Raw genomic sequence first — 24856 nt, forward strand, 5'->3', positions numbered from 1 at the left:
GAAAGCAAGATTCTTTCCATCGAACTTCGGCAGGTGGGACAACGCGGCACCCACAGCCATCACATTAGGCGGGTTGCGCTCGGGGGAAGGCGTGGTTGGTCGTGAATCCGTCATCACGAACGCGGATCCTGCCGACTACGCCAAAATGTAAGGTCCCTAAAGGAGATGTGCCTCACAGGGCGACTACCTCCTAATACCTCCGCTTTTACCACGATCCGCGTGGATGACTGGATCCCACCTCGGTCCCGGTTTGGGTTTTCTCCGGACGCCCGCAAGTAACGCCTAAGAGGGAAACACACAGTTAAACCGAGTCTACCAAGTAAGGGCTGTCCGAGACTACGGCAAGGGACGAAGACACGGTCAGTCCAAGCTCCTTGCCGCCTCCTCACTTTGTTCTTGCCAAGACGCGGGGGACTACAGGCACTGAAGGCCAAGACTAATCCGAGGACTAATCCCGCCTCAAGTGCCTCACACACCTGCCGGTGAGGGCCTAACCGAAAGGAGGAATCGAGCGTGATACTCACCGGGACTCTCCCACTTCCGATCCGGTTCTCCTGCACCTTCCCGACTCCTGCGGATGACAAGACACACAGCCTCCCTCTACGCTCTCCGTGAACTAAGATGGCACCCACAAACTGGACTAACTACAACGGCGACCCGACCCTAACAACGTTCTAATGGTCGGCAACGCAACTAAGTCAAACACTAGGACTAGCTAAATGTGGTGCACTAACGGAACTACTAGTTACACGCTACGGGGAACACCAGCCGGTGTTCACAGCCTAAACCGGAGGGCGGTTCCTAACCCCCTCACCCAGGTCTTACCAAGAAGCTGCCTTCTTGCTATGGAGTCACACACAGGCCCTAAGTACGGGTTCTTTAAGCCCGGCTGAGGCTCAGTAAAACAGCACACTAACCCGCGGGCCGACTGCCGCACGGAACAGCCGATCGAACTGAACCGCCCGACTGCCTGTACTCGGGTATCTCACACGTGTCCCCACGTCCGGAACCACAGGTCCACCTGCACGGAACCGGCCTTGAGGACCCTTGATCAGAACCACGGCCGCCCCTGGAACTGCCTCAAGGTGTGCTGTACTGCCACCAACTCACTCAGCCACCCCCCTCTGGGTACCAGTGTGACCCCGGGGACCTAAGGGACAGGAAAACTACATGTGTTCTCCCCTGACTATGTGTATGCTGGTACTTACACTTGTCCCCCACAGCACGGGTTAGCACAGGAAAACCACAGGAAACAAGAGCCTACCTTTAATGGGGGCCTGACGTCTTGCCCCTGGACACAGCTAGAAAGCACACCAAAATACTGTAATGTAAACTACACTCGCCACACAGACAGAATAAATACAGTCTACAGTACTTTGCCGCTACTTACCCGAACACACCGCTGCTAGCCAACCAGCAGGTTGCTACAGCACCACGGGAGCCTACGCTCGACCGTACCTCCTAACCACGTGTGCTCACCTCACACAGGACCGCGCCTACTCTCACGAGGCTCCCACGCCTCTACCACACACCACCAGGGCCTTATGCCCTACACACCATGGGTCTCTGCCCAGCTAAACACAGAGCCTTCTACTCTGACTAATGGGCCTCCGCCCCCTCTCTAACTCAGGGCTCTGAGCCCACTCACTAGGGCCTTATGCCCTACTACCTAGGGGGTCCTAGCCCCTGCCTGAGGCCTGTGGCCTCTCTAACTAACTGAGGGCCTTGTGCCCTTAATAACCTACAGGCTACCAGCCTCTAACCAGGCCCTCTGGCCTTCCTATGGCCTCTAGGCCCCTAACTACCTAAGGGCCTTGTGCCCTTGTACACCTGGGGCTCTGAGTCCCCCTTTCTAACTAACAGGGGCTTGTCCCCTTTATATCAGTATACTAATGGCCTACTGGCCCACTACTCCGTTGGGGCCTAGTGCCCAGGTCCCTGGGCCTTGTGCCCCTACTTTAGAGTGCCAACGGGCCTTGTGCCCGACTTTATTATATGTACTGCGGGCGTGGGCCCGGGAGAGGAGTTGCCTGGCAAGGCCTTACCTGGGGCTGTCTTCGGGGAGCTTCTCCTGGACTCCTTCCCCGCCTGCCGCTGCTTCTCTGCTCTGCCGCCGGCTTCTGCTTTTGATCCCGCCGGTCTTCAGGCAGCAGAGGCGCTCTTAGCCCTAACAAGGGCTCTCTGCCGCCACTACTGGTCTCCGCTGTCTTCTGTTCTTGATCCCGCCGGTCTTCAGGCAGCAGAGGCGCTCTTAGCCCTAACAAGGGCTCTCTGCCGCCACTGCTGGTCTCCGCTGGCTTCACTTCTGGTCTTGATCCCGCAGCTCTCCGCGACACGTCCTCTTCTGACTCTCTCCGCCGTCGAACTGAACATGGCGGCGCGCGCGCCGACTTAAATAGTCGGCGCCGCGCTAGCGTCATCACGTAGCGTCGACGCGACGCCACGTGATGACATGGCGGGCCCGGATTGGTCCGTCGCCATGTTTCTTTTTGAAATGGCCGGGAGGTGAGCCCTGATTGGCTCACCGTCCCGGCTGAACGGAGGGGACCGCCGCCCGAGGGAGGACGACGGCCCCGGACAGGTAAGTCCTCTACATATATACTGCAGGAACAGTGAACGTAGTTATATTGCAGTACCAATGGACTTATACTGCAGGATCAGTGAATTTAGTTATATTGCAGTACCACTGGACTTATGCTGCAGGATCAGTGAACTTAGTTATATAGCAGTACCACTGGACTTATACTGCAGGATCAGTGAACGTAGTTATTATATTGCAGTACCAATGGACTTATATACTGCAGGAACAGTGAACGTAGTTATATTGCAGTACCAATGGACTTATATACTGCAGGAACAGTGAACGTAGTTATATTGCAGTACCAATGGACTTATATACTGCAGGAACAGTGAACATAGTTATATTGCAGTACCAATGGACTTATATACTGCAGGAACAGTGAACGTAGTTATATTGCAGTACCAATGGACTTATATACTGCAGGAACAGTGAACGTAGTTATATTGCAGTACCACTGGACTTAGCAGGACAGAGCACAGGACACAGCACCAATGGACTGAGCAGAACAGAGCACAGGACACAGCACCACTGGACTCAGCAGGACAGAGCACAGGACACAGCACCACTGGACTCAGCAGGACAGAGCACAGGACACAGCACCACAGCACCACTGGACTGAGCAGGACACAGCACAGGACAGCACCACGAGAAAGAGCAGGACAGAGGACACCTAACACACCCTCCCTCTTCCCTGATCAATGCCCGAGTGAAGATGGCGGCGGCAAGCGGGGAATATAAAGAATCCGGATCTCGCGAGATCCGACGGTGGGATTATGACGTTAAGCCTCATTTTCAGTTTTGCGCTCGGCGGGAATACCCGAACAGTGCTCGGACTGCACTGTTCGGGGGTGTTCGGATTGCGAGAATCCGAGCCCGCTCATCCCTAGTTATTGTCCAACATAAATATCCATATACAAATATCCAAAGTTGACAAAAACTCATATTTATGATATGCTATAATTTATTTCTTTCAGGGATTGTTTCACTCACTTGACTAAAGAAGCTCTCGTAATACTCCTTCATGTGCCCGCAGGCCTCCATAGATTCTTCTAGCTCCTCGTGGTATTCATCCATATGTTTGCAGACTTCTGTAAATTCTTTTATTCGCTCTTTAATTCGCTTTCAAAATTCTTATGTGATTTTCCAACCTTAAGAATGTTTGTGATTACAATGTTTAATACATTCTCTCTAGGTCAGTCACAATTGTATATGATGTATCCAGGAGATGCTTGAAATCTAGTTGACTCTCAAAGTATTTCTTTCTGGTAAAATAACTTATACATTAATAAATATACAGTCCAATCATAGGTGTCAGGGAAATCCCACTTTATTTAAAGATAAACTGTCAGCGTTTTAGCATTGCTCATAGATTTTTAGCCAAAGGGTTCGGACACTTTCCCAGCTCTCTGTTTAAAGACTACAGAAAACACAATCATTAAATTGCAGCCTAGCTGCAGAGAGATTGGTAATTACATAAGTACTACTGTAACCAGGGTAAACAGTAAATCCTGATATAGGAGGCGTTTGTGCAAAGCGATGGATAATTACTCAACAAAGCTAATTATAAGCCTAATGTAGAATGAAGTTCATTACATGGAATGTGAAAAATAAAATTAGGGGGTTGAGGGATTTAATAGCTGGAGGCACATTCACAGCTGAGCTGTGTAATCTCTGCCACAAATAGACTTGTCAAAGTGTCAGTCAATGTGATAAGGGAGCCCCTTACCTGGGGATTTAACCAATGTGTAGCCTGGGAACACCTTACCTGGACACTTAATGCTTACATGGCCTAAGAACGCTTAACATAGGTATTTAAATCTTTGGACCCCCTACCCGGGAATTTTACCCCTTTATGAAGACCACATGACACTGTTTAGTGAACTAAATTAGTTTATTGGTAAATAAAGCATATACTCAAGCAGCTAACTTATGATTCTTAATTTTGCTTAACTCTAATGAAAGAGTATAGCTTAATAAGACCCACTAATAGATTTCCGCTAAAGTGCATTGATTTGTTGAGCAGTGCAAAAATTAGAAATTATTTTGGGCAGGAAGATTACTGATTGAGATAATGGGAGCTGGAACAATTTTCTGGGGGTAGGCACCTTGCTGTGCAGAGGGGCACATGGCCATATTCTTTCCCCAAAAGCACCAGCTATAAGCAGATAGGCCTTGTCCTATACTTTTAATGGGACCCATTTTACTCCTTCCAGTTGCTATTCAGCGGAGAAGCACTTGTCTACGCACAGTCTGAGCAATGCAATTAAAAAGCTTCAAACACGCAAAAGTTTTACATGTCATAAAGTCATGGGGCTAGATTTACTAAGCTGCGGGTTTGAAAAAGTGGGGATGTTGCCTATAGCAACCAATCAGATTCTAGCTTTCATTTATTTAGTACCTTCTACAAAATGATAGCTAGAATCTGATTATTTGCTATAGGCAACATCCCCACTTTTTCAAACCCGCAGCTTAGTAAATCTAGCCCATGATGTCCCCTCACAATCATATTGTTAGCTATACAGGAGGCTTCTCTGAACAGTAGTCTAAGAGAAAACTGGAAAAGTATTAGGTAGTGAAAGGGGTGGTTATACAGCGACAGGAGTTTGTTCACGCTTTTCACAGTGTACCTTTTCTGAATTTTACAGCTCCACACAAACCTAGGTTCACTTGTAGTTTGCAGAGGCTGTGGCAAGAGTGAGAAGGAGGTGTGCCCCTTGATATCTGTTGGGTGGACTAGGTGCACTAGTGCCAAACTAGAGCCCTTTGTACATGAGGTTCAGTGTATACAAAAGACATTAGCACAACTTTTATAAAGTAGAAATGTAACCTATTTAATCCATACAACATTGGAGGGTACTACGTATTTGTGTATATTTAAAGTCGTTGGCTCACAAACCTTGTTGCTTCCCATTAACTGCAGAAATTAAAATAACAGACTTCTGGAAATTTGATTATTTTCTGATTTATGATGTATGTAACATCAAATGTCTCTTGCTATACTACAGTGCTCCCTCTTTATATTTCCAGATTAAAACACAGATTTGAACAGGCATTCTAGCGAGGGTGACCTATAATGGATTTAATAAAGGGAAACATTATAAAGAGGCTGTAGTGTAACATGTCATACTGTATATGCCTATTGGATATTCATTGCTACAACTCCCAGCACTCAAGAGACACAATATTGTTTTAGATAGACTAATGTTATCTTACAATAAACAACATATTTTAAATGGTAATATTCCTTAACATTTTTAACACAAAATGTATATTTTAAAAAGTGAATTTTTTTTTTCTTCCTTGATCCCATAAATCTTAAATGTAGCCCCTTGTCACTGTGTGTAGAGTTGAGGTGCACAGTTTAGGCAGTGCAGCTCCTTCTTAGCCCTAGCTCCTGGGCATGGATGTAGACGACCAGAGGGTCCCCACACATACAGGTTATTTTTACAGATTCTCTGTGAATATATTGGGACACAGGTTATGTAACTAGGTGGTGCAGTGCAATCAGATATCTCAATAATTTGGGCGCCAGATCATCTTTATATTGCAAAATAAACTCTTTATTTACACTCTTTCTTAACTCCAGCACATTCTTAAACGGTTGCAGTGATAAAGTAAATATGTACAGTTCCTATATACATCTCCTGTCTCCTCCTGCACAGCAATATTGACTACATGCACAGAATATTAATGGGACAGTCACATTTAAAATTAGTGCACATTTCTCTCTCACAGCAGTGTTCACTCACCCCTCCTCTGGGGTTATATTATCTCTCATCCCTCCTCTGTGGGGGTATTATAGCTCTCCCCTCCTCTGGGGTGATATTATCTCTCATCCCTCCTCTGTGGGGGTATTATAGCTCTCCCCTCCTCTGGGGTGATATTATCTCACATCCCTCCTCTGTGGGGGTATTATAGCTCTCCCCTCCTCTGTGGGGGTATTATCTCTCTCCCCTCCTCTGTGGAGCTATATACACTGCAACCGCATAGCGGAATAGCAATATACACAAGGCACGAGAGCTAGAGCCAAAAAATGCAAATGAGCTACAAATGTGCGCAAACGCAAAAGAGCTCTAAATACCAAACAAAAAGAGCTATGCTGCGCACAACTGCAAAAGAGCTATATATAAGAGCTGCACTTGCAGCAGCAAAAAGTGAAAGTGTATTGTCTATAACCTGCCTGCTTATGAGTCTCCACTACTTGTCCCCATACCACCCCATCCTCTCTCTCCCCTACAGGATCATCAAGACTACAAACAAACCAAACAGAAAGGCAGGAAGAACCACAACGACACCATTCGACAGACTACAACTGGTATAAGGTAAGCCAAGACCTATCTACAGCGACATCGACACCTTCTTCCAAGACACTAATAACACCTTAAATATCTCTTACTATACCCCAAGTTGCACCACGGAAACACCCCAATACAAACTAGTACCCACAGACTCGGAACCCTGTGAAACCTGTGAAGGCAGCAACTGCCACAGCACAAACTAATAAGTACAGACAACCAAGGGGACCCCCATAAAGGTTTCCCTAACCCCAAAACTTTCTTGGTGTGTCTCCTCTGGGTCCTAGTGCCGAGCTACACATTAAGTCACTGGGAGGTGTGAACAGCAACACCAGAGGAGATGTTACATTAACATTCATTGTTCTGTTACTCTCTCTCCCTACTATGCCTCCCCGCTCTCACTCCATACCCATACTCTCCCCCCGCCCTACCTCTCCCGTTCCTCCCCGCCATCCCCCGCGCGCTGCTCATCTTGCTAACCTCATCCCCATTTCCCCCCTCTCCTCTCCCCCTTTCTTCTGTGCCCTCTGGAATGCCAGATCCGTCCGCAACAAGCTGACTGCTATCCACGACCTCTTTCTATCCAACTCCTTTAACCTTCTTGCCGTTACTGAAACCTGGCTCTCCGATTCTGATACTACTTCCCCCGCTGCCCTCTCCTATGGTGGCCTCTCCTTCACCCACTCCGCCAGGCCTGGTGCCCGCCCTGGCGGTGGAGTTGGCCTCCTCCTCTCCTCCACCTGTACTTTTCGTGTCATTCCCCCTGAACCCTCCCTCTCCTTCTCCTCTTTTGAAGCTCACTCCATCCGCCTCTTCTACCCCATCCATCTCCGCATCACTGTCGTCTACCGCCCCCCTGGCCCCACCTCCCTCTTCCTTGACAACTTTGCTAGCTGGCTTCCTCACTACCTCTCCTCCGATCTCCCCTCGATCATTCTCGGTGACTTTAATATCCCCATCGACAACCCCACCTACCCTGCTTCCAGCAAACTGCTCACCCTCTCTTCCTCCCTTGGTCTCACCCAATGGACCTCCTCCTCTACCCACTGCCTTGGTCACTCCCTTGATCTTGTCTTCTCCTACCTATGTAATCTCTCCGACTTCTCAATCTCTCCCTTTCCTCTATCCGACCACCATCTTCTCTCCTTCTCTCTCTCCTCTTCTCCTGCTCCCCTCCCCCTGCCCAAACCTACTCTGTCCATACGCAACCTCGATGCTCTTGACCCTGCCTCTCTGTCCTCCTCTCTCGATACCCTCCTTTCTCCCCTTTCCTCCCAGGCCTGCCCCAACCAGGCGGTCTCCCTCTACAATCACACCCTCACCTCCGCTCTGGACGCGGTCGCCCCTGCCCACTCCGTCCACCCCCGCTGCTCCAAACCCCAACCCTGGCACTCCAAATTTACCCGCTTCCTCCAAAAATGCTCCCGTTCCGCCGAACGTCACGGGAGAAAATCCCGCTCCCTGGCTGACTTCCTCCACTTTAAATTCATCCTTTCATCCTACAGCTCTGCCCTCTCACTCGCTAAACAATCTTTCTTTAAATCCCTCATCTCTTCCCAGTCCTCTAACCCCCGCCGCCTTTTTGCCACCTTCAACACTCTCTTGGCCCCCTCCCCTCCCTCCACCCCCTCCTCCCTGACTGCCTCTGATTTCGCCTCCTTCTTCTCCTCTAAAATCGAGGCCATCCGACTTGAAATCTCCTCCTCCACTCTCTCTTCCACCCCTCCCACTCTTCTGTCCTCCCCCCCCAACCACCTTCCCCTCCACTCCTTCCGTCCCACCACTGGCGAGGAAGTCCACTCTCTCATTTTATCCTCCCCCCCCACTACCTGCCCCCTGGATCCCATCCCCTCCCACCTTCTTCGCTCCCTTTCCCCCACCACCTGCTCCCACCTCGCTCACCTCTTTAATCTCTCCCTCTCCACTGGCATCTTCCCCTCCTCCTTCAAACATGCTCTCGTATCCCCCATTCTTAAGAAACCTAATCTCGACCCCACTTCTCTCTCGAACTATCGCCCCATATCTCTTCTCCCTTTTGCCTCCAAAATTCTCGAGAGGCTCGTCTGCAGCCGTCTCACCTCCTACCTTTCTGAATACTCCCTCCTTGATCCTCTCCAGTCTGGTTTCCGCCCCCTCCACTCCACTGAAACTGCCCTGGCTAAAGTCACCAATGACCTCCTCTCTGCAAAAGCCAGGGGCCACTTCTCCCTTCTCATCCTCCTTGACCTCTCTGCAGCCTTTGACACCGTTGACCACCCCCTCCTCCTTCACACCCTCCAGTCTTTCGGCCTCTCCGGCCCAGTCCTGTCCTGGTTCACCTCTTACCTTACTCACCGTTCCTTCTCTGTCACCACCTCTGGGTCTCTCTCCCCTCCATCCACCCTTCCAGTCGGGGTCCCTCAGGGCTCTGTTCTGGGACCCTTACTCTTCTCTCTATACACCTCCTCCCTGGGTGAACTCATCAGCTCCTTCGCCTTCAGCTACCACCTTTACGCTGACGACACTCAACTATACCTCTCCTCTCCTGATCTCTCTCCCTCCCTCCTCTCTAGGGTGTCCGCCTGCCTCTCTGCCATCTCCTCCTGGATGTCCTCTCGATTCCTCAAACTTAACCTTGCCAAAACTGAGCTCATAGTTTTTCCTCCCTCTCATACCCCATCCCCTTCTGACCTCTCCATCACTGTCGACAACACCTCTATCTCCCCTGTCCCCCAACTTCGCTGCCTTGGTGTCATCCTCGACTCCTCTCTCTCCTTTGGCCCCCACATCCTCTTTCTTGCTAAATCCTGCCGCTTCCAGTTACGCAACATCGCTCGCATCCGGCCCTTCCTCTCCCAAGATGCCACCAAATGCCTTATCCACTCTCTGATCATCTCCCGCCTGGACTACTGCAACCTCCTCCTCACTGGCCTCCCCCACTCTCATCTCGATCCCCTTCGATCCGTCCTTAATGCTGCAGCTAGGCTTATTTTCCTCTCTCGCCGCTCCTCTTTTGTCTCCCCCCTCTACCTAGCCCTTCACTGGCTCCCATTCCCCTTCAGAATCCTCTTTAAGCTCCTCACACTCACCTACAAGGCCCTCGCCAACTCCACTGCGCCCTACATCTCCACCCTCCTCTCTATTCATGCTCCATCCCGCCCTCTCCGTTCTGCCTCTGACCGTCGCCTCTCTTCCCCCCTTATAACCTCCTCCCACGCGCGTATCCAAAACTTCGCCCGCGCTGCCCCCCTCCACTGGAACAAGCTCCCTCCCTCCATCAGAACTTCCCCTAATCTGTCCAGCTTCAAACGGGCCCTAAAAACCCACCTTTTTCTTAAAGCCTTTCTGTCTCCCACTTAACTTCCTACCTTATCTTCTGCCTCTGTCCCCCTACTCTCCCTCTCTCCCCTGCGTCTCTCTGTCTGTCCACCCCTCCCCTTATATTGTACGCTCCTCTGAGCAGGGCCATCTCTCCTCCTGTTTCCACCACTTCTAACTCTGCTCTCCAGCTACTTAGCCCTCCTCCTCGAGGGTCCTCCACCCCACGTCCACTCTCGCTCCCTCCTCCCCCCTGGGGGTCTCCCTGTCTTCCGCGCCCTCCTTCTTGGGCCCCGTCGTTTGCGGATCCTCCCTCCCCCTTCCCCGCCCTCTCTAGCTGTGCATTGAGCGTACTGAGTTGCTGTGTTTACTGTACTGTGCTGTCTCCCATTGTATTGTGATTTTGTTTGTCTCTGTACGGCGCTGCGGATGCCTTGTGGCGCCTTATAAATAAATATTAATAATAATAATAATAATAATAATTCATTGCGTGAGAGTGTATGTATATATTTATATAAGGCGATTCAAGGGGATGTATTCATGTTTCAGGTGCTGATGAAAAGAAAATTAGGACAGAGGAAGAGTAATAGTAGGGGGAAAACAAAGCCGTTTTATTTTTATTTTAAACCAATTTCAGCGGATGTAAATAAATTATTTATGTCTAAACACAAATTCTTGTGTGAGTGTTGCTGTGTATTGCCTTTAGTGCAGGGCTGTCACAGGATCACTGCAGGCTGGGGAGAGATAGCTTAGCACGTCCTGACTACATTATAGATACTCTCAGCAGCTAAGGGTCACAGGCCCTGGAGGCATTACTTTCAAGTGTTCTGTTAATTCCCACGCTGTTAGCCATTACGCAACTTATAATATTATTGTGATGGACACCTCTCACCAGCCTCTAACCCACAGGGTTATTATTGCTTGTTGCATTTACATTCTGCAAACACATGAAGTCATATTACTTTATAATTCTGCTGTCAAAGGTCCAGGCATTTCCAAGTGATAGGTGATGTGGACAATTCTGGGGTATCAGCCAGGCTGGTATTACATCAGTGTAGCCTATAGACAGGGCCGAATTAAGGGAATGGAGGCCCCTGGGCTAAGGGGGTCTCCATTCCCCCTGGTGAGCCGAGCCGAGCCTCCCACAAGGCACTTACCTCCTTCTCCTGGCATTGCAGTCCTTCCCCGGTGCGCTGTACGCTCTTTACTGAGGAGATCTCGTCAGAGTGAGACTCACGAGACCTCCTCAGTAAGGTGACTACAGCGCGCCGGGGAAGGACCGCAGTGAAAGTGCTCAGCAGCATTGATCGCGCCGGGGGGCCCCCGACCGATCAATACTGCTGATGAGCACTTTCAAGGGCCCCCTGGATGCCTGAGGCCCCTGGGCTGTAGCCCAGTTAGCCCTAGGGTTAATCCGGCCCTGCCTATAGACACAAGACTTTTGGCATCCTAAACCCAGGTTATGAATTGATCATGCTCCTTTAACATTTTCCTGATATAAAGAAGTGCATATTAAGAACAAGGGTGAGGAGACTATTATAATAGACATTTATATAGAAGTTGTATCATTGCTTATCATCTTTAGATATAATGCTTAAATTAGTTAAAAGATAATTACATAATGAAGAAAATAATGATTAGTAAACAAAATGATCCATCCCTATACCATATATTATTCACAACATAGAATTGAATGTTCTCTGCATTATGTAGTATCAGACAAAACATGTCATAGACATGAAATGTAAATAACTGTTACGATGGCTTACATAAACATTATTTTTAAAAAAACTTTATCTTTTTAATAATAAAAAACAGTGAAATCCACATTTGTTATGGAGTATCTTTTATGATGTTTTAATTATTATTATTATTATTATTATTATTATTATTATTATGATTTTGAAATGTTACATATTATCTAAATCAACTTTGTTACAGAATAATCCATGGGTAAATTGGTCCCCTTGTAATATTGGCCACATATGGTAAGATCTTGTCACAATGGCCCAAGCGTCAGCATTAAAGAGTTAAATTTGGCCACATACTTAGATAGCCAAATGAGACAAAATCTGTCTGTTTGGCACTTGTACCAAGCCAGAAAATCTCTTCCAGCATAACCAGGGAATGTTAGTCTGGTCTGAAGTTGATTGCACGCACCAGCCAATGGAGATCATATTTCTACTACATTTATCAATATATGATGGTAATGATCCGGCCAATTGCCTGATATCAATGCAGTTATAGCAGTATATGCAGAAGATATCATCATCATCATTTATTTATATAGCCGCCAACATATTCCGTAGCGCTTTACAATTGGGGACAAACATAAACTAATAAACAAACTGGGTAAAACAGACAAAGAGGTGAGAAGGCCCTGCTCGCAAGCTTACAATCTATATCATTCATTCCTACAAGATTCCAAGTCAAGATTAGATTTGTATCTGGACTTTAAGGCAAAAGATGATGATGATGAGAAGTGGAGCTAGTTGGAATATGGTTTTCCCCTCCACCCTTTGTACGCAGTGATCACATTCCAATTGGCAAAAGTTACAGGAACCATTATCATTTATATGTACATTAGGTTTAATAACCCGCTACCAAAAAAATGGTCCCACATTAGTATCAGAACTGTGTTCACCCCTAAACAGCGTTTAGGGGTGACAAACCCCATTTTGTAACATTTGTACTGCTTTAATTTTTGAAGGCATGTCTGATTTTTATCCAGCTGGGCCAGTAATTTCACAATGAAATCCCCTGTTTAAGGTTCCTGTATATTAGGGAGATACGAAACTTCAAACATTTTATTAATAGTTACATGTCTGCCCACCTCCTCAATGGTTCAAAGTAACAAGTCTAGTGGGCACCTTTTAGCAATGCAACATCAGCCATGACAAAAGTCTAGGTTTATGCATCCAATAGCAGGCATAGTCCTTGTGGTCATTTTTTTTTCTTTACAAAAGTAACTTATAAATATGCCATGCAAGGTCCAATCAATTTCTTCTTGTTTAAGCTTGCTGACTTTTGATTTAATGTTACAGGATGCTCACTTACTGAAGATGCTATGTTTTGTGGCGGAAATAAAATTATATTTGCATCCTCCTCCGAGAAAAGCTCATTACTGCACTCTCTTGGATTAATGTCAGCAAATATAGATAGTATATTAAACTGGATCTCCATGCCTTCTGTGCCCTTGTTAGAAAGTTCCACACATATCAAACTGATGTTAGTGTTTCCCAAAACAACAATAACTTTTTTTTGTTCTCTCTTCACACTTTATTTTGTTAAGTTGCAATATAATTATATTTATATTTTCTGACAAGGGGAGTGATTTTCCACAGGCATCTAAGAGAGGAATTAGGTGCCCAACTGACAGTCTGCAGTAAGGGCTGTAAACAGGGTTACACACATGTACATCAGTGCACCTAGGTTAAAGGTATACAGGTGTAGGACGTGTGACAAAGTAAAAGTATAAAGTGTGATTTGAAGTACATGCTTTGAAATGGTTTGAAAGTGTTTTTTTCCACAGCTAATACCAAAGCTGATGGGGTGTGTCTGCAGAGTAATTACAGAACTCCATTTAAAGGCAGGGTGTGAGTGTCACCTGTCCATCAAGCTAAGGCTGTGGGAGGCGTGTGAAGTATATAAACCTGTATTGTGTACTTGTGAAGTGCGACCGATACCAGAGAGATAGTGGTCTTTGACCAGACAGGAAAATTATGTCTAGTCAGTGTTCGGTTGCTTGGTGTCATCCTGACTGAAGTGTATGCCATCTTATTGTGATGGAACATTAAAAGTACTACATACATACATACACTATATGGACAAAAGTATTTGGACGCTTGACCATTACACCAACGGGAACTGTAATGACATTGTATTCAAATACTTTAATATGGAGTTGGTCCCCCTTTTGCAGAGATCACAGCTTCCACTCTTCTTGGAAGGCTTTCCACACAATATTGGAATGTTTCTGTGGGAATATGTGCCTATTAAATCTGCAGAGCATTTATGAGGTCAGGCACTGATGTTGGACGAGAAGTTCCTCCCAAAGGTGTTTGATGTGGTTGATTCCTTGCACTGGAGCACAGTCATGTTGGAGTAGAAAAGGGCCTTCCACAAACATTTGACATAATGAAATCAGGTAGGTAGCATTCTCCTGGCATCTGTCAACCCCAGACTTGCCCATATGACTGCTAAACAGAGAAGCGTCATTCGCCACTTCACAGAACACATTTCCAATGCTCCACAGTCCAGTGTCAGTGTGCTTTACACCACTTCATCCGATGCTTAGCTTTAGCCTTGGTGACATGAGGCTTGCATGCAGCTGCTCAGCCATGGAAACCCATTCCATTAAGCTCCCGCTGCAGAGTTTTTGTACTTACATTGCTTACAACTCTTCAGCTATGGTATCAGCAGAGCGTTGGCGACTTTTACGCACCATGCGCCTTAGCAGTCATTGACTCAACTCTATGATTTTGCGTGGTCTTCGTGACAGAGTTGCTGTTCTTCCTAAACACTTTCACTTTCTAATAATATCACTTACAATTGACCATAGAAAATCCAGCAGGGATGAACTTTCACGAACCGTCTTATTGCAAAGGTGGCATCCTATCACAGTACCACGCTTGAAGTCACTGAGCTCTTCAGAATGACGCATTTTGTATCACAAATGTTTGCAAATGGAGACTGCATGGCTAGGTGCTTGATTTTATATACCTCTGGCAACGGGTCTGATTGAAACACCTCTTTTACTTCATCTGGCTCACAGGGCTGAACAACAATAATCTGAGCAGGCCCAACTGCTCCAATGTATTCAGGGAGTAGTTCACTTTAAGCTTCCTTATCTGTCTCTCAATCCATGGCCGTTACCACCTCCAGAGCTATTCTACCACTAAAGTTGCTTTTATCATTTCTCTGCTCTTTGGACAGGCTCTGGCTTGGGCTTCTCCCTTATGGGAATAAACCGACCCTCTCCAACAGAACGCCTCATCTTTCATCAAATCTTTTTGCAAAATATTTGATGTGCCTGGCAGGCCGCACAAAGGATAAATTTATGTCCCGTAAACTCCCTGCTGACCTTGAAACCCTCATTTCCCTGTGCAACAGAATCGTTCTCCACTTTCGGGAACAAAGTCAAGAAGGATCTTTTACTAGACGGTTTGTTCCATGTCTTGCTCCTCGTTTTCAGAACCCGAACCCAGTTCCTCCTGATGAACCCATGCAGATAGGATGATCTTGGCTTTCCCCTGAAGAAAGAGAAAGATGCTTCAGGCAGAACATCTGCTTATATTGCAGGGAATTCGGTCACCTATTGTCTACTTGTCCTAAGAGGCCCGGAAATGCTTCCTCCTAGCCGGTGATAGAGAGGCCGATCTAGAAGTCGTCATATATACCACTCCCTATACCACCATGAAACCCGATTTCTTGATGTCAATTTCTCTGGATACTCCTGACAGCCCCTTTGTAACCTTTGCTTTTATGGACTCCGGCTCCACTGAGAATTTCATCTCAGCCACTTTGGCATTGCAACTCCATATACCTACCCGAACCTTGCCTCAGCCATTGTACCTCACTCCTGTGAATGGAAATTGTGTCATCAATGGTTCCATTTCCAGGGTCACTTCTTCTATTAGGCTGATGGTAGGGGTCTTGCATATGGAATGGACCTAGGTTCTGGTCTTACCCCAGTCCATCAATTCCATCATTTTGGGTCTCCCATGGCTCAGAATTCATGCACATCAGTTCGATTGGAGTTCTGCTCAAGTTACTTCTTGCGGTCCTCAGTGTTTCAAGAAATGTTTCCCTTCTGTGAAGCTGAAAAAGCTGAGAACATCCACTATTCCTTGCTGGGTGATTTCTTCTCAACCGGCGCTTCCAACACCTTATGTTTCCTTTACGGACGTCTTCTGCAAAGCAGCATTTGAGATTCTTCCCCACATCATTCATATGATTGCCCTCCTGACCTGATACTGGGTAAGCCAATCCCTAGTGGCCGGATTTATCCTCTCTCACTCCCTGAACATCAGGCGATGTCCCAGTACATCACCAAGAACCTCCAATGTGGCTTCATTAGAGAGTCCCCATCTCCTGCAGGCGCTGGTTTATTTTGTTAAAAAGTAAGATGGTACATTATGCCCCTGCATTGATTATCGGCAGTTAAACGCCATTAAAATCAAAAACTGGTATCCTCTCATTACCAAACTATTAGATTGTATTAGTGGCTCCAAAATTTTCTTTAAACTAGATCTATGCGGAGCTTATAATCTAATCCGTATCCGCGAGGGAGACAAAATGGAAGATGGCACTTTTAATGGACACTATAAGTACCTCGTCATGCCCTGCAGGCTTTGTAATGCTCCAGCAGTGTTCCAATCTTTTAATCAACAAAATATTTTCACGGTGGTTGTATATCTGAAAGATATTTTAATTCTCTCCTCTGACCTCACCTCTCACCGTTCTCATGTGAAGGAAGTCCTTTCTCACCTTCGTCAGAACAGACTTTTGTAAACTTGAAAAATGTATATTTGAGGTTTCTCAGATTCGGTTCCTAGAATATCTGGTCTTCGGTTTAGGATTGCAATTGGATCCATAAAAACTTTCTGTGGTCATTAATTGGCCTCAAACTCTGGGTCTTAAAGTGATACAGCATTTTATTGGGTTTACCAATTATTTTAGGCAGTTTATCAAACAATTCTCCACACTGATTGCCCATATCACAGCTCTCACCCGAAAGTCAGCCAATCCTAGGAATTGGACTTCGGAGGGCATTTTCGGCATTTGCCTCTCTGAAAGAAGCATTCTCATCAGCGCCTGTTCCGGTTCAACATGACCAAGAGAAACCTTTTTTCTGGCAGTTGACTCCTCTTCAGTCGCAGTAGGTGCCATACACTTGCAGGACTCCTCCTCTGGTAACCTTCGTCCTTGTGGATTCTTTTCCAGGAAATTTTCTACCTGAGAGCGTAACTACGGTATTCGTGACAAAGAATTACTTGCCATTAAAATCAGCCTTAGAAGAATGGTGCCACCTTTTAGAGGGAGCTCTGAATCTAGTCACAGTCTTCACTGACCACAAAAATCTAATCTATTTTCAAGATGCTCGCTGCCTGAACTCCTGTCAGGCTAGGTGTTTTTGTTTCTTTTCCCGCTTTAACCTAAAACTCACCTATCGTTCTGGTGCTCAAAATTCCCAGGCGGATCCCTTGTTCCGGTCATTTGAGGAGACTAATTTAGTTCCTTCCTCTGAACCTTGTCACATACTTGAACCCTCCAGCATTATTGCCCTAATTAGGTCTTTCTCTAGGACACCTCCAGTCGGATGTTCTTATCTTGATCCTCATCTTTGCTCAAAGCACTCCGCTGGGCCCATGCTACCAAATTTGCTGGCCATGCTGGTTTTTAGAAGACATTCTCTTTTTGTCCCAGCGCTATTGGTGGTCTACTCTTCAGGCATATCTCAAAGAATTTGTCACTTCCTGTAAACTGTGTGCTTAGAACAAGATCCCAAGGCATCCTCCCGCAGGTCTACTCTTGCCTCTGCCCATCCCTGAGCATCCTTGGGTTAGCCTTTCCATAGACTTTATCACTGACTTACCTCCTAGTGGTTGTTTTAACACTATTTGGGTAATTGTGAACAGATTCTCGAAGATGACTCACTTTGTCCTGTTGAAAGGTCTTTCCTCTCCCTCCAAGCTTGCACAAGTTTTTATTAAGGAAGTTTTTCGGCTCTATGGTTGTCCGCAAAAAATAATATCTGATCGTGGGGTGCAGTTCATATCATGATTTTGGAGAGCCTTCTGTAAAGACTTGGTGGTTGATCTAAAGTTCTCCTCTGGCTATCATCTGCAGAACAATGGCCAGACGGAGTGTGTAAACTAAGATCTTGAATTATTTCTCCGCTGCTTTTCCTCCGGTAATCAGACTGATTGGAGCGATTTACTCCCATGGATCGAGTTCGCCCATAATAATCATATCCATGATTCTTCTGGCTCCTCCCATTTCTTCAAAGTCTATGATGCCCACCCCATCCCACCCGACTTCTCGCCTCCTCCAGCACCTACGGTTTCTGCTACCCACTGTCTGGTATGAGGTTTTGCTTATGTTTGGGCCTCAACTAAGGAAAATCTATTGAAATCCTCCCAGCAGTACAAACACTCTGCTGACCATCAGCGTAAGTTGGTCCCCAATCTCCACCTTGGGGATAGGGTGTGGCTCTCCAAACAGAGCCTCCGTTTTCGGGTGCCCTTTATTAAATTGGCCCCATGTTTTATTAGGCCTTTTCTAGTGATTCAGATCATCAATCCCGTAACATACAGGCTCAGTCCTCCCTCTCTAAAGATCCACAACACGTTTTATGTTTTCTTGCTCAAAATCGCTGATTCTCAATAAATTCTCTCGCACATCCTGTCGTCCGGAGCCCATTTTGATTGCAGCTGGCAGCAAGTACAAGATTGGTCACATCCCAAATGCTCACAACTTGCAGGGATGTTCCCAATAATTGGTCCGTTGAAAGGGCTTTGGTCCCGAAGAGAGGTCGTGGGTGTATGAGGAAGACCTCCATGCTCCTCATCTTCTGGCTTGTTTTCTTAAAGAACCTTGAAGAATGCATCTTCCAGTGGAGAGGGGGGTTACTGTCAGGTGCCATCACCACACGCACATTAGGTATTTCCCCCGCTAGCGTGTCCCCTTGCTTGACAATGGAATGCTTCTTCCTGTTCTCTGGGCCCAGCATTGCGGGCGCATGCACAGTACGATTGCGTTTCTGTTGCTAGGCGACAGGACACTTGCTGTCTTTTCCTGCCGGTGGTCAGCTGTTCCTGACTGCCAATCCCACTGCCATCAATCAGGAGTCACCATATACTATTTAAAGTTGGCTCTGCCAGAGTATCTAGGTCTCCATATGCTCCAGCTCTCGTTTGCTTCCTACCATCATGCCTGGCTTCCTGGACTTTCACTTGGTTCTGCCTGACTCTGCTTTTGGATCTCCCTTTGGTTTGCATACATCTCCTGGTTTGATCCCTGGCTTCCTGTCTATGTTTTTGTCTGCTCCTTCGGTACCTAAATTGCACAACATTTCAGTTACTTTGCTGGTCGCTAACTGGGAGGGCCGCGACCTGCACATCACTTGCAGCGAACCCCAAACTCCCTTGCGGTGGTCCCTAGTGAAGACCAGAGGCGAGTTAGACTCTGCGCCTCCTAGCTTAGCAGCGCTAGTTCCAGCAGGTAAACCTTCAGTTCTAACAAATCTGTGACAATATATATTATATATATATATATATATATATATATACACATACATATATATATATATATATACATACACATACTCACTCAAATACAGACACACATTCGAGCACCCTTGGTCAAATTTCATGTTAATTCTTTCTCTTGTTAAAGCCTCAATATCTGGACGATTAATTAGACCTCATATTGAGGAAGACAATTCCAGACTCAAAGTGAATGTTGTGTTCCTTCTAACCTTTCAAAATATTGGACCCACTCTCAGCAACCATAGGCTCCAGCTAACTGAGGACTTGAAAACAAAGCTGATTGACTGTTACAAAACAGGGAAAGCCTTTTTAAAAAATATCTAATTTCCACTGTCAGATATATCATTAAAAATGGAAGTTAAGGAGAACTGTAAAAGACAAGGCAAGGCTGGAAGACCCAAACCAATCTCTGGTAAAGCTGCTGGTTAGATATAAAAGCATAATCCATATATCACTGTACAGGACTTGCAGAAAGGATTAGCTGACATGGGAATAGTGTTCTCCATATACATAGAACATCATTGCTTACACAAACATTATCTGCATGGTAGAGCTGTCTGAAGGAAACCTTTCCTATGACTTCAATACACCAGACAATGTCTGAAGTAAAACAGTGAAGAACAAAACATCTTGCCAACCATTAAAAATGGTGGAGCATCTATTGTACTTTGGGGTTGAGTGACAGTCAGTGGTCAACAAATCTTAGATGTTAATGATGCTTAGTCAGTGAAAATACAGAAACTGAAAGAGGTCGGATAGTTCAGCATGGCAATGCTCCAAAACATATCTCAAAATTGACCATGCAGTACTTACATAAGTGAAAGCTTAAGAATCTGCACAGTTTCCAGTTTAAATTTGTACCCTGCAGATTAACTTTGCTTCACTGATTCAGTGAATCATGCAATTTGACCAGGGGTGTCTACATTTTTGCATAGAACTGTGTGTATACTTATATATGTATAGCTTAAATCCAACCTAAAGTCATATGTAATGAATGAAGCATTCAGATACTCAGTACCAGACGTGCATGGCAACTACTTTAGCCAAACACGGCCATCTACTGCACTTACTTATAGGAGCAGTTAATTGTACTATACTATATTTCTCTGTAAAGAGCTCTGTAAACAGTGGCACTATATAAAGAAGCATATAAATACAATTTTAACTAAGGCATTTATATTGGAAGGAGTGACCCTTTAAGCATCTCTTCCTTTTGTATAATTTGACTGGCATGGTGTACCTGCAAGGTTCTCCCCATGCATTGGAGAATCAAATAGACAGCTAGGCAAGTGGTACATTTATCATTTGTGTTCGACTGATAAAATATATTGATTGTATGATATAGTAGATGCTATGTAGTTGCATACATTCCTGGAACTATTACATTATTTTGAAACAGATTTTGATGTAGCCTCACAATACATGGATGTAAATATAAGGACACAAAGCAGGTGTAACTTCCCCCAAAATGTAAACATAGTTTTTTATTTAATGCCTTTCATTCATGACAACATACTGCTTTTATAGATAAAAAACAGAGATGGTCGCATAAGGCACAGCGCAGACACATGCGGAGTCCACATACCATCTATACAAGTATGAATTATAATCATCAACCAGAACTAATGTACATAATGCAGCTAATCTCAGTTCTTGCCATGAAGAAAAGATTTATTAAATAAGATCCATGTACACCTGTCCGCCCCATCTGACAGGTAAAAGGGGCGGAATAACAGGACAAAAAAAATGAGACAAGTCCATAAATTAGACAAAAAAAATACAAAAAAATCAGCTGTTTGACTCCTCTGTCCATAATCATGTCCTATGAAAGGTAATTGAGTAGTAGAGTGAATCAATCAAAGTGGCCTTTCCTCGTCAAATCTGTAACAAGTCTGACCCGTGAAATCAAGTCTCTTTGTGCTTATAAGTAGTCCGAGTGGCAAAGAAACAGCCCACTTTTAGTCCGGGTTTAACTATAAGCATTTAATTAAATAATCAACTGCAGGATCCAATGGGGTGACACCAGACAGGCCGTGCCCGTCAAATGGACATAGATGTGTTGTCCTGGGCTATTTTAGATAGGAATGCCCCCGGGCTCCTGTGCTGGCCATCTGCAGTCAGCTGACGTGTTTGAGCGCCCGGTGGAGATCCGCGAGGAGAGCGTGCTACAAGTACTCCAGCTCCAGAGCATGTTGTAAGGCCTCCAGGTCAGCATGGCAGGAGATTCGCCAAAATGGCATGTTGTGCTGTTAGGAAAGGCAAACATGTCAGGAATAAAATTCATGATTGGCACATCGATTAGACATAAGCAAGATAGGAATGAATGATTATCTCTCTAATGAATGCATGTTAAGGCATCTAATACTGAACTACAGTAACACAATGGATCATTTTGCAGTATTAATTCACCCAGAGAAATTGTCAAATGTCTCTTCCTAAAGAATTCCAATACTTCTTCCTAGAATCTTTTATTAGCATGATATTCACTGTCATTTACGCTGTTTGTGACTTTTCTGCTAAATTTTCACTCTACATACTTTTCCTGTATGGTCACATACTTCACAATGAAAATAATTGGTAGATTGAAACATTTTATTTTAAAGGCTGCTAAACGTTATTAGAAGTAGCTCATAATAATATTCAACTTCTACTTTTAACAAAGGAAATACAAATCATTTTGGATGTAATGAAAGAACACTTCAACAAACTATTTAAAAAAAACACTTCTGTCCTATTTATGTCAGAGATATATTCATTATTTGTAAATTCTTTGTTAAATAAAAAGTTGTTACAGCAGAGATTAAAAACACATGTAGGGCCTTAGTCATTAAGGAGAGCAAAGCATATAAAAGGAGTAACTTTGCACCTGGGCAAAACCATGTTGCACTAGAGGGGGAGGTAAATTTAAAATGTGATGGTAAATTTATAGTTGGGGTAGGGCATGTATTTCAGTGTAAAAATAAAGCTATCAAGTATTTGTGTGCTAGATGAAAAAGCAGCCAGTATTTATCTTATGTGCAAAATAATAAACTAATTTGCTCCCCTTGCACTGTAACATGGTTTGTCCCAGAGAATATTTACTCCTTTTTTTGCCTTACTTTCCTTAATGACTCAGGCCCGTAATATTTTACTATATGGAAGATATTCTAGAAAAGTGGAGGATTCTGGAAATGTTCTTAAAAATGGTGGAAAAAAAGTTTTTCTAGTTATCGTTATATTTAGAATAGGGGTATATGTGGCAGTGTATTATGGGTCTGGAGAAACATCTGTTTTCCCAGTTAATGGAAATGTAGGCACAATTTCACTTTTCACAGCAGAACAGTTAGGTCTACTTTTGTATATGGTGAAATAATAAGTTACATGACCAGGGGAGGGCTGGCAAATTTTAGCCCGGGGAGGCAAGACTCGACTCAGCAGCCTATAAAGAACATTTTAAATGGAAACAAATGCAGGTGGCTCAGTGACCCAGCCCAAGTTAGCCCACTAAAAGATCGGCCCGGGGGGGCAGATGCCACCCTGCCCCCCCCCCCCATCCCAGCCAGCCCATGTACATAACCAAAGCAAATGGTTGAGACCCTGACACCAAAAGAAAATATTTCTTAGTTAATAAAATGATTATTTCTGAACCAGCCTGACCTACAGGGAACAAGAAAAGTCATAGGGGTATATTTACTAAACTGCGGGTTTGAAAAAGTGGAGATGTTGACTATAGCAACCAATCAGATTCTAGCTGTCACTTTGTAGAATGTACTAAATAAATGATAGCTATAATGTGTTTGGTTGCTATAGGCAACATCTCCACTTTTTCAAACCCGCAGTTTAGTAAATCTAGCCCATAGGCTATTTACGTTAATAGTTTAATAATTTAATTACTATACCAGAATATCTCCTTTAATAGACTGCTGAAATAGGGGAGAGTTATCTAGGAGAAAGCAATATTATTTGGATTCTGGACTCAGGTGTCAGAGTCATAGACAGGTGATTAATGTTTGGCATTGATGGAAGAGCAGAGAAAATAGCAAGAAGTCTTTAAATGAGCATATTTAAGGCAATAAACCTTAATATTATTAACGGTCAAATTGCAGAATATATTTTGATATGTCACTCTGAGGTTACAGAAAGTGATACAGGCAGGAACCAGCACTGCTTGGTGAGAACATAAAAAGGATGCAATATTGAAAAATAAAAATAAATAAAATGATGGCCAAAAATGTCACTTTGTAGAATGATAGGAAGCCGGCATATCCTCTCCACTCTCAGCAATATACTAACAGAATGCAGCTAAACTGGAGGGGCTGGTTGAATCCATATTACTAATAAAATTACAAATAGGGTTCAAGGTCTATAGGTCATAATATATTGTTTAATAAAACCAAACATCCCCAGCCAGAAAGAGAAGTGAACTTTGATGTTGCTCAATAATGTAGCAATTCAATGTGTTGTGATGCGTGTGGGGAGCAGTAACAGAACACATCAGTGTAGTTTAATCATGCCAGGGGGAGCTGCCATAATGTTTGTAGTAATACCGACTCTTGTACGTGTTTAATAATAATAATGTTTTTTTGGGAGGAGAGGGGTAAGTTGTGTTTTGGGACACTGTGAAAAGTACCTGTTCTATTCTGGGAATGGCTATGTAGGAAACGGACGTTATCAGGGGACAGCACAAGGAAAGTAGAGGGATTTGCTGGAGGAAATTACTCAGGATGCTTCTGGAACTGCTACTTTTTACAACAGAAGGCACCAAATAATTATGTTTCAGGCGGAGGTTAGAAATGAAAGTTTATCGCTACACAAGATCACGTGGGTGAAAATTACCTTTTTTGCTGCCTGTTCCTCTTCTGCACCATCTCCAATTACAACATACACTGCTTTTCTTCCAAATCTCTGCATTATCCTCTCGAAGCAGCACTCCTTCCCTGCACAGACAGATATTTCAGCATTTGTGGAACTATGGAACTATTTCTAAATGCACAGAAACCAGAGAATCAGGGCTATCACACCAGCTCAGGTTATACACACTCAGGGGCGCACGCAGGATTTTTAAGGGGGGGTTCCCTTCCCCAAACAAAAGCAAAAGAAAGGCGAGAGCATGCGCCCGCGCGGCAGAACTGTACTATCCAGAAGCCACGGCGCTGTCAAAGAAGCGTCCGCGGCTGTGCTGTATACAATACAGCACCGCCGCGGACGCTTCTTTGACAGCACAGCGGCTGCTGGATAGTACAGGGGCACTTCCCGTGATATGCAAACCCAGGTGTAGAACAAGCAGAGGGTGCAAGTTTAACTTTTTTCTGCCCCTTAGTTTCTATACTTTTTCTCTACTGACATCATATGTTTTTCGGAGATGACCTATCAGTATATGTACTGTCTCCCTTTATCTGTCACCATGGGTGGCTGAATGTGAATGACACACC

General features: G+C 45.0%; 1 protein-coding gene across 2 annotated transcripts in view; it reads right to left on the reverse strand.

The window, feature by feature from the left end:
• Positions 1-20899: 20899 nt before the first annotated feature.
• EYA2 (EYA transcriptional coactivator and phosphatase 2) overlaps positions 20900-24856 on the reverse strand; it is a 116145-nt gene continuing 112188 nt past the window's right edge. For both annotated transcript variants that reach the window (XM_075176447.1, XM_075176446.1), the window contains 2 exons: positions 24261-24361; positions 20900-21691 (listed from right to left, as the gene is read on the reverse strand). In XM_075176447.1, coding sequence (XP_075032548.1) covers positions 21611-21691; positions 24261-24361 — 182 coding nt within the window. In that variant the 3' untranslated portion in view covers positions 20900-21610. The remainder of the gene's footprint in view (positions 21692-24260; positions 24362-24856) is intronic.

Source organism: Mixophyes fleayi, chromosome 6 (genome assembly GCF_038048845.1).
Source record: "Mixophyes fleayi isolate aMixFle1 chromosome 6, aMixFle1.hap1, whole genome shotgun sequence".
Lineage (NCBI taxonomy): Eukaryota > Metazoa > Chordata > Amphibia > Anura > Limnodynastidae > Mixophyes > Mixophyes fleayi.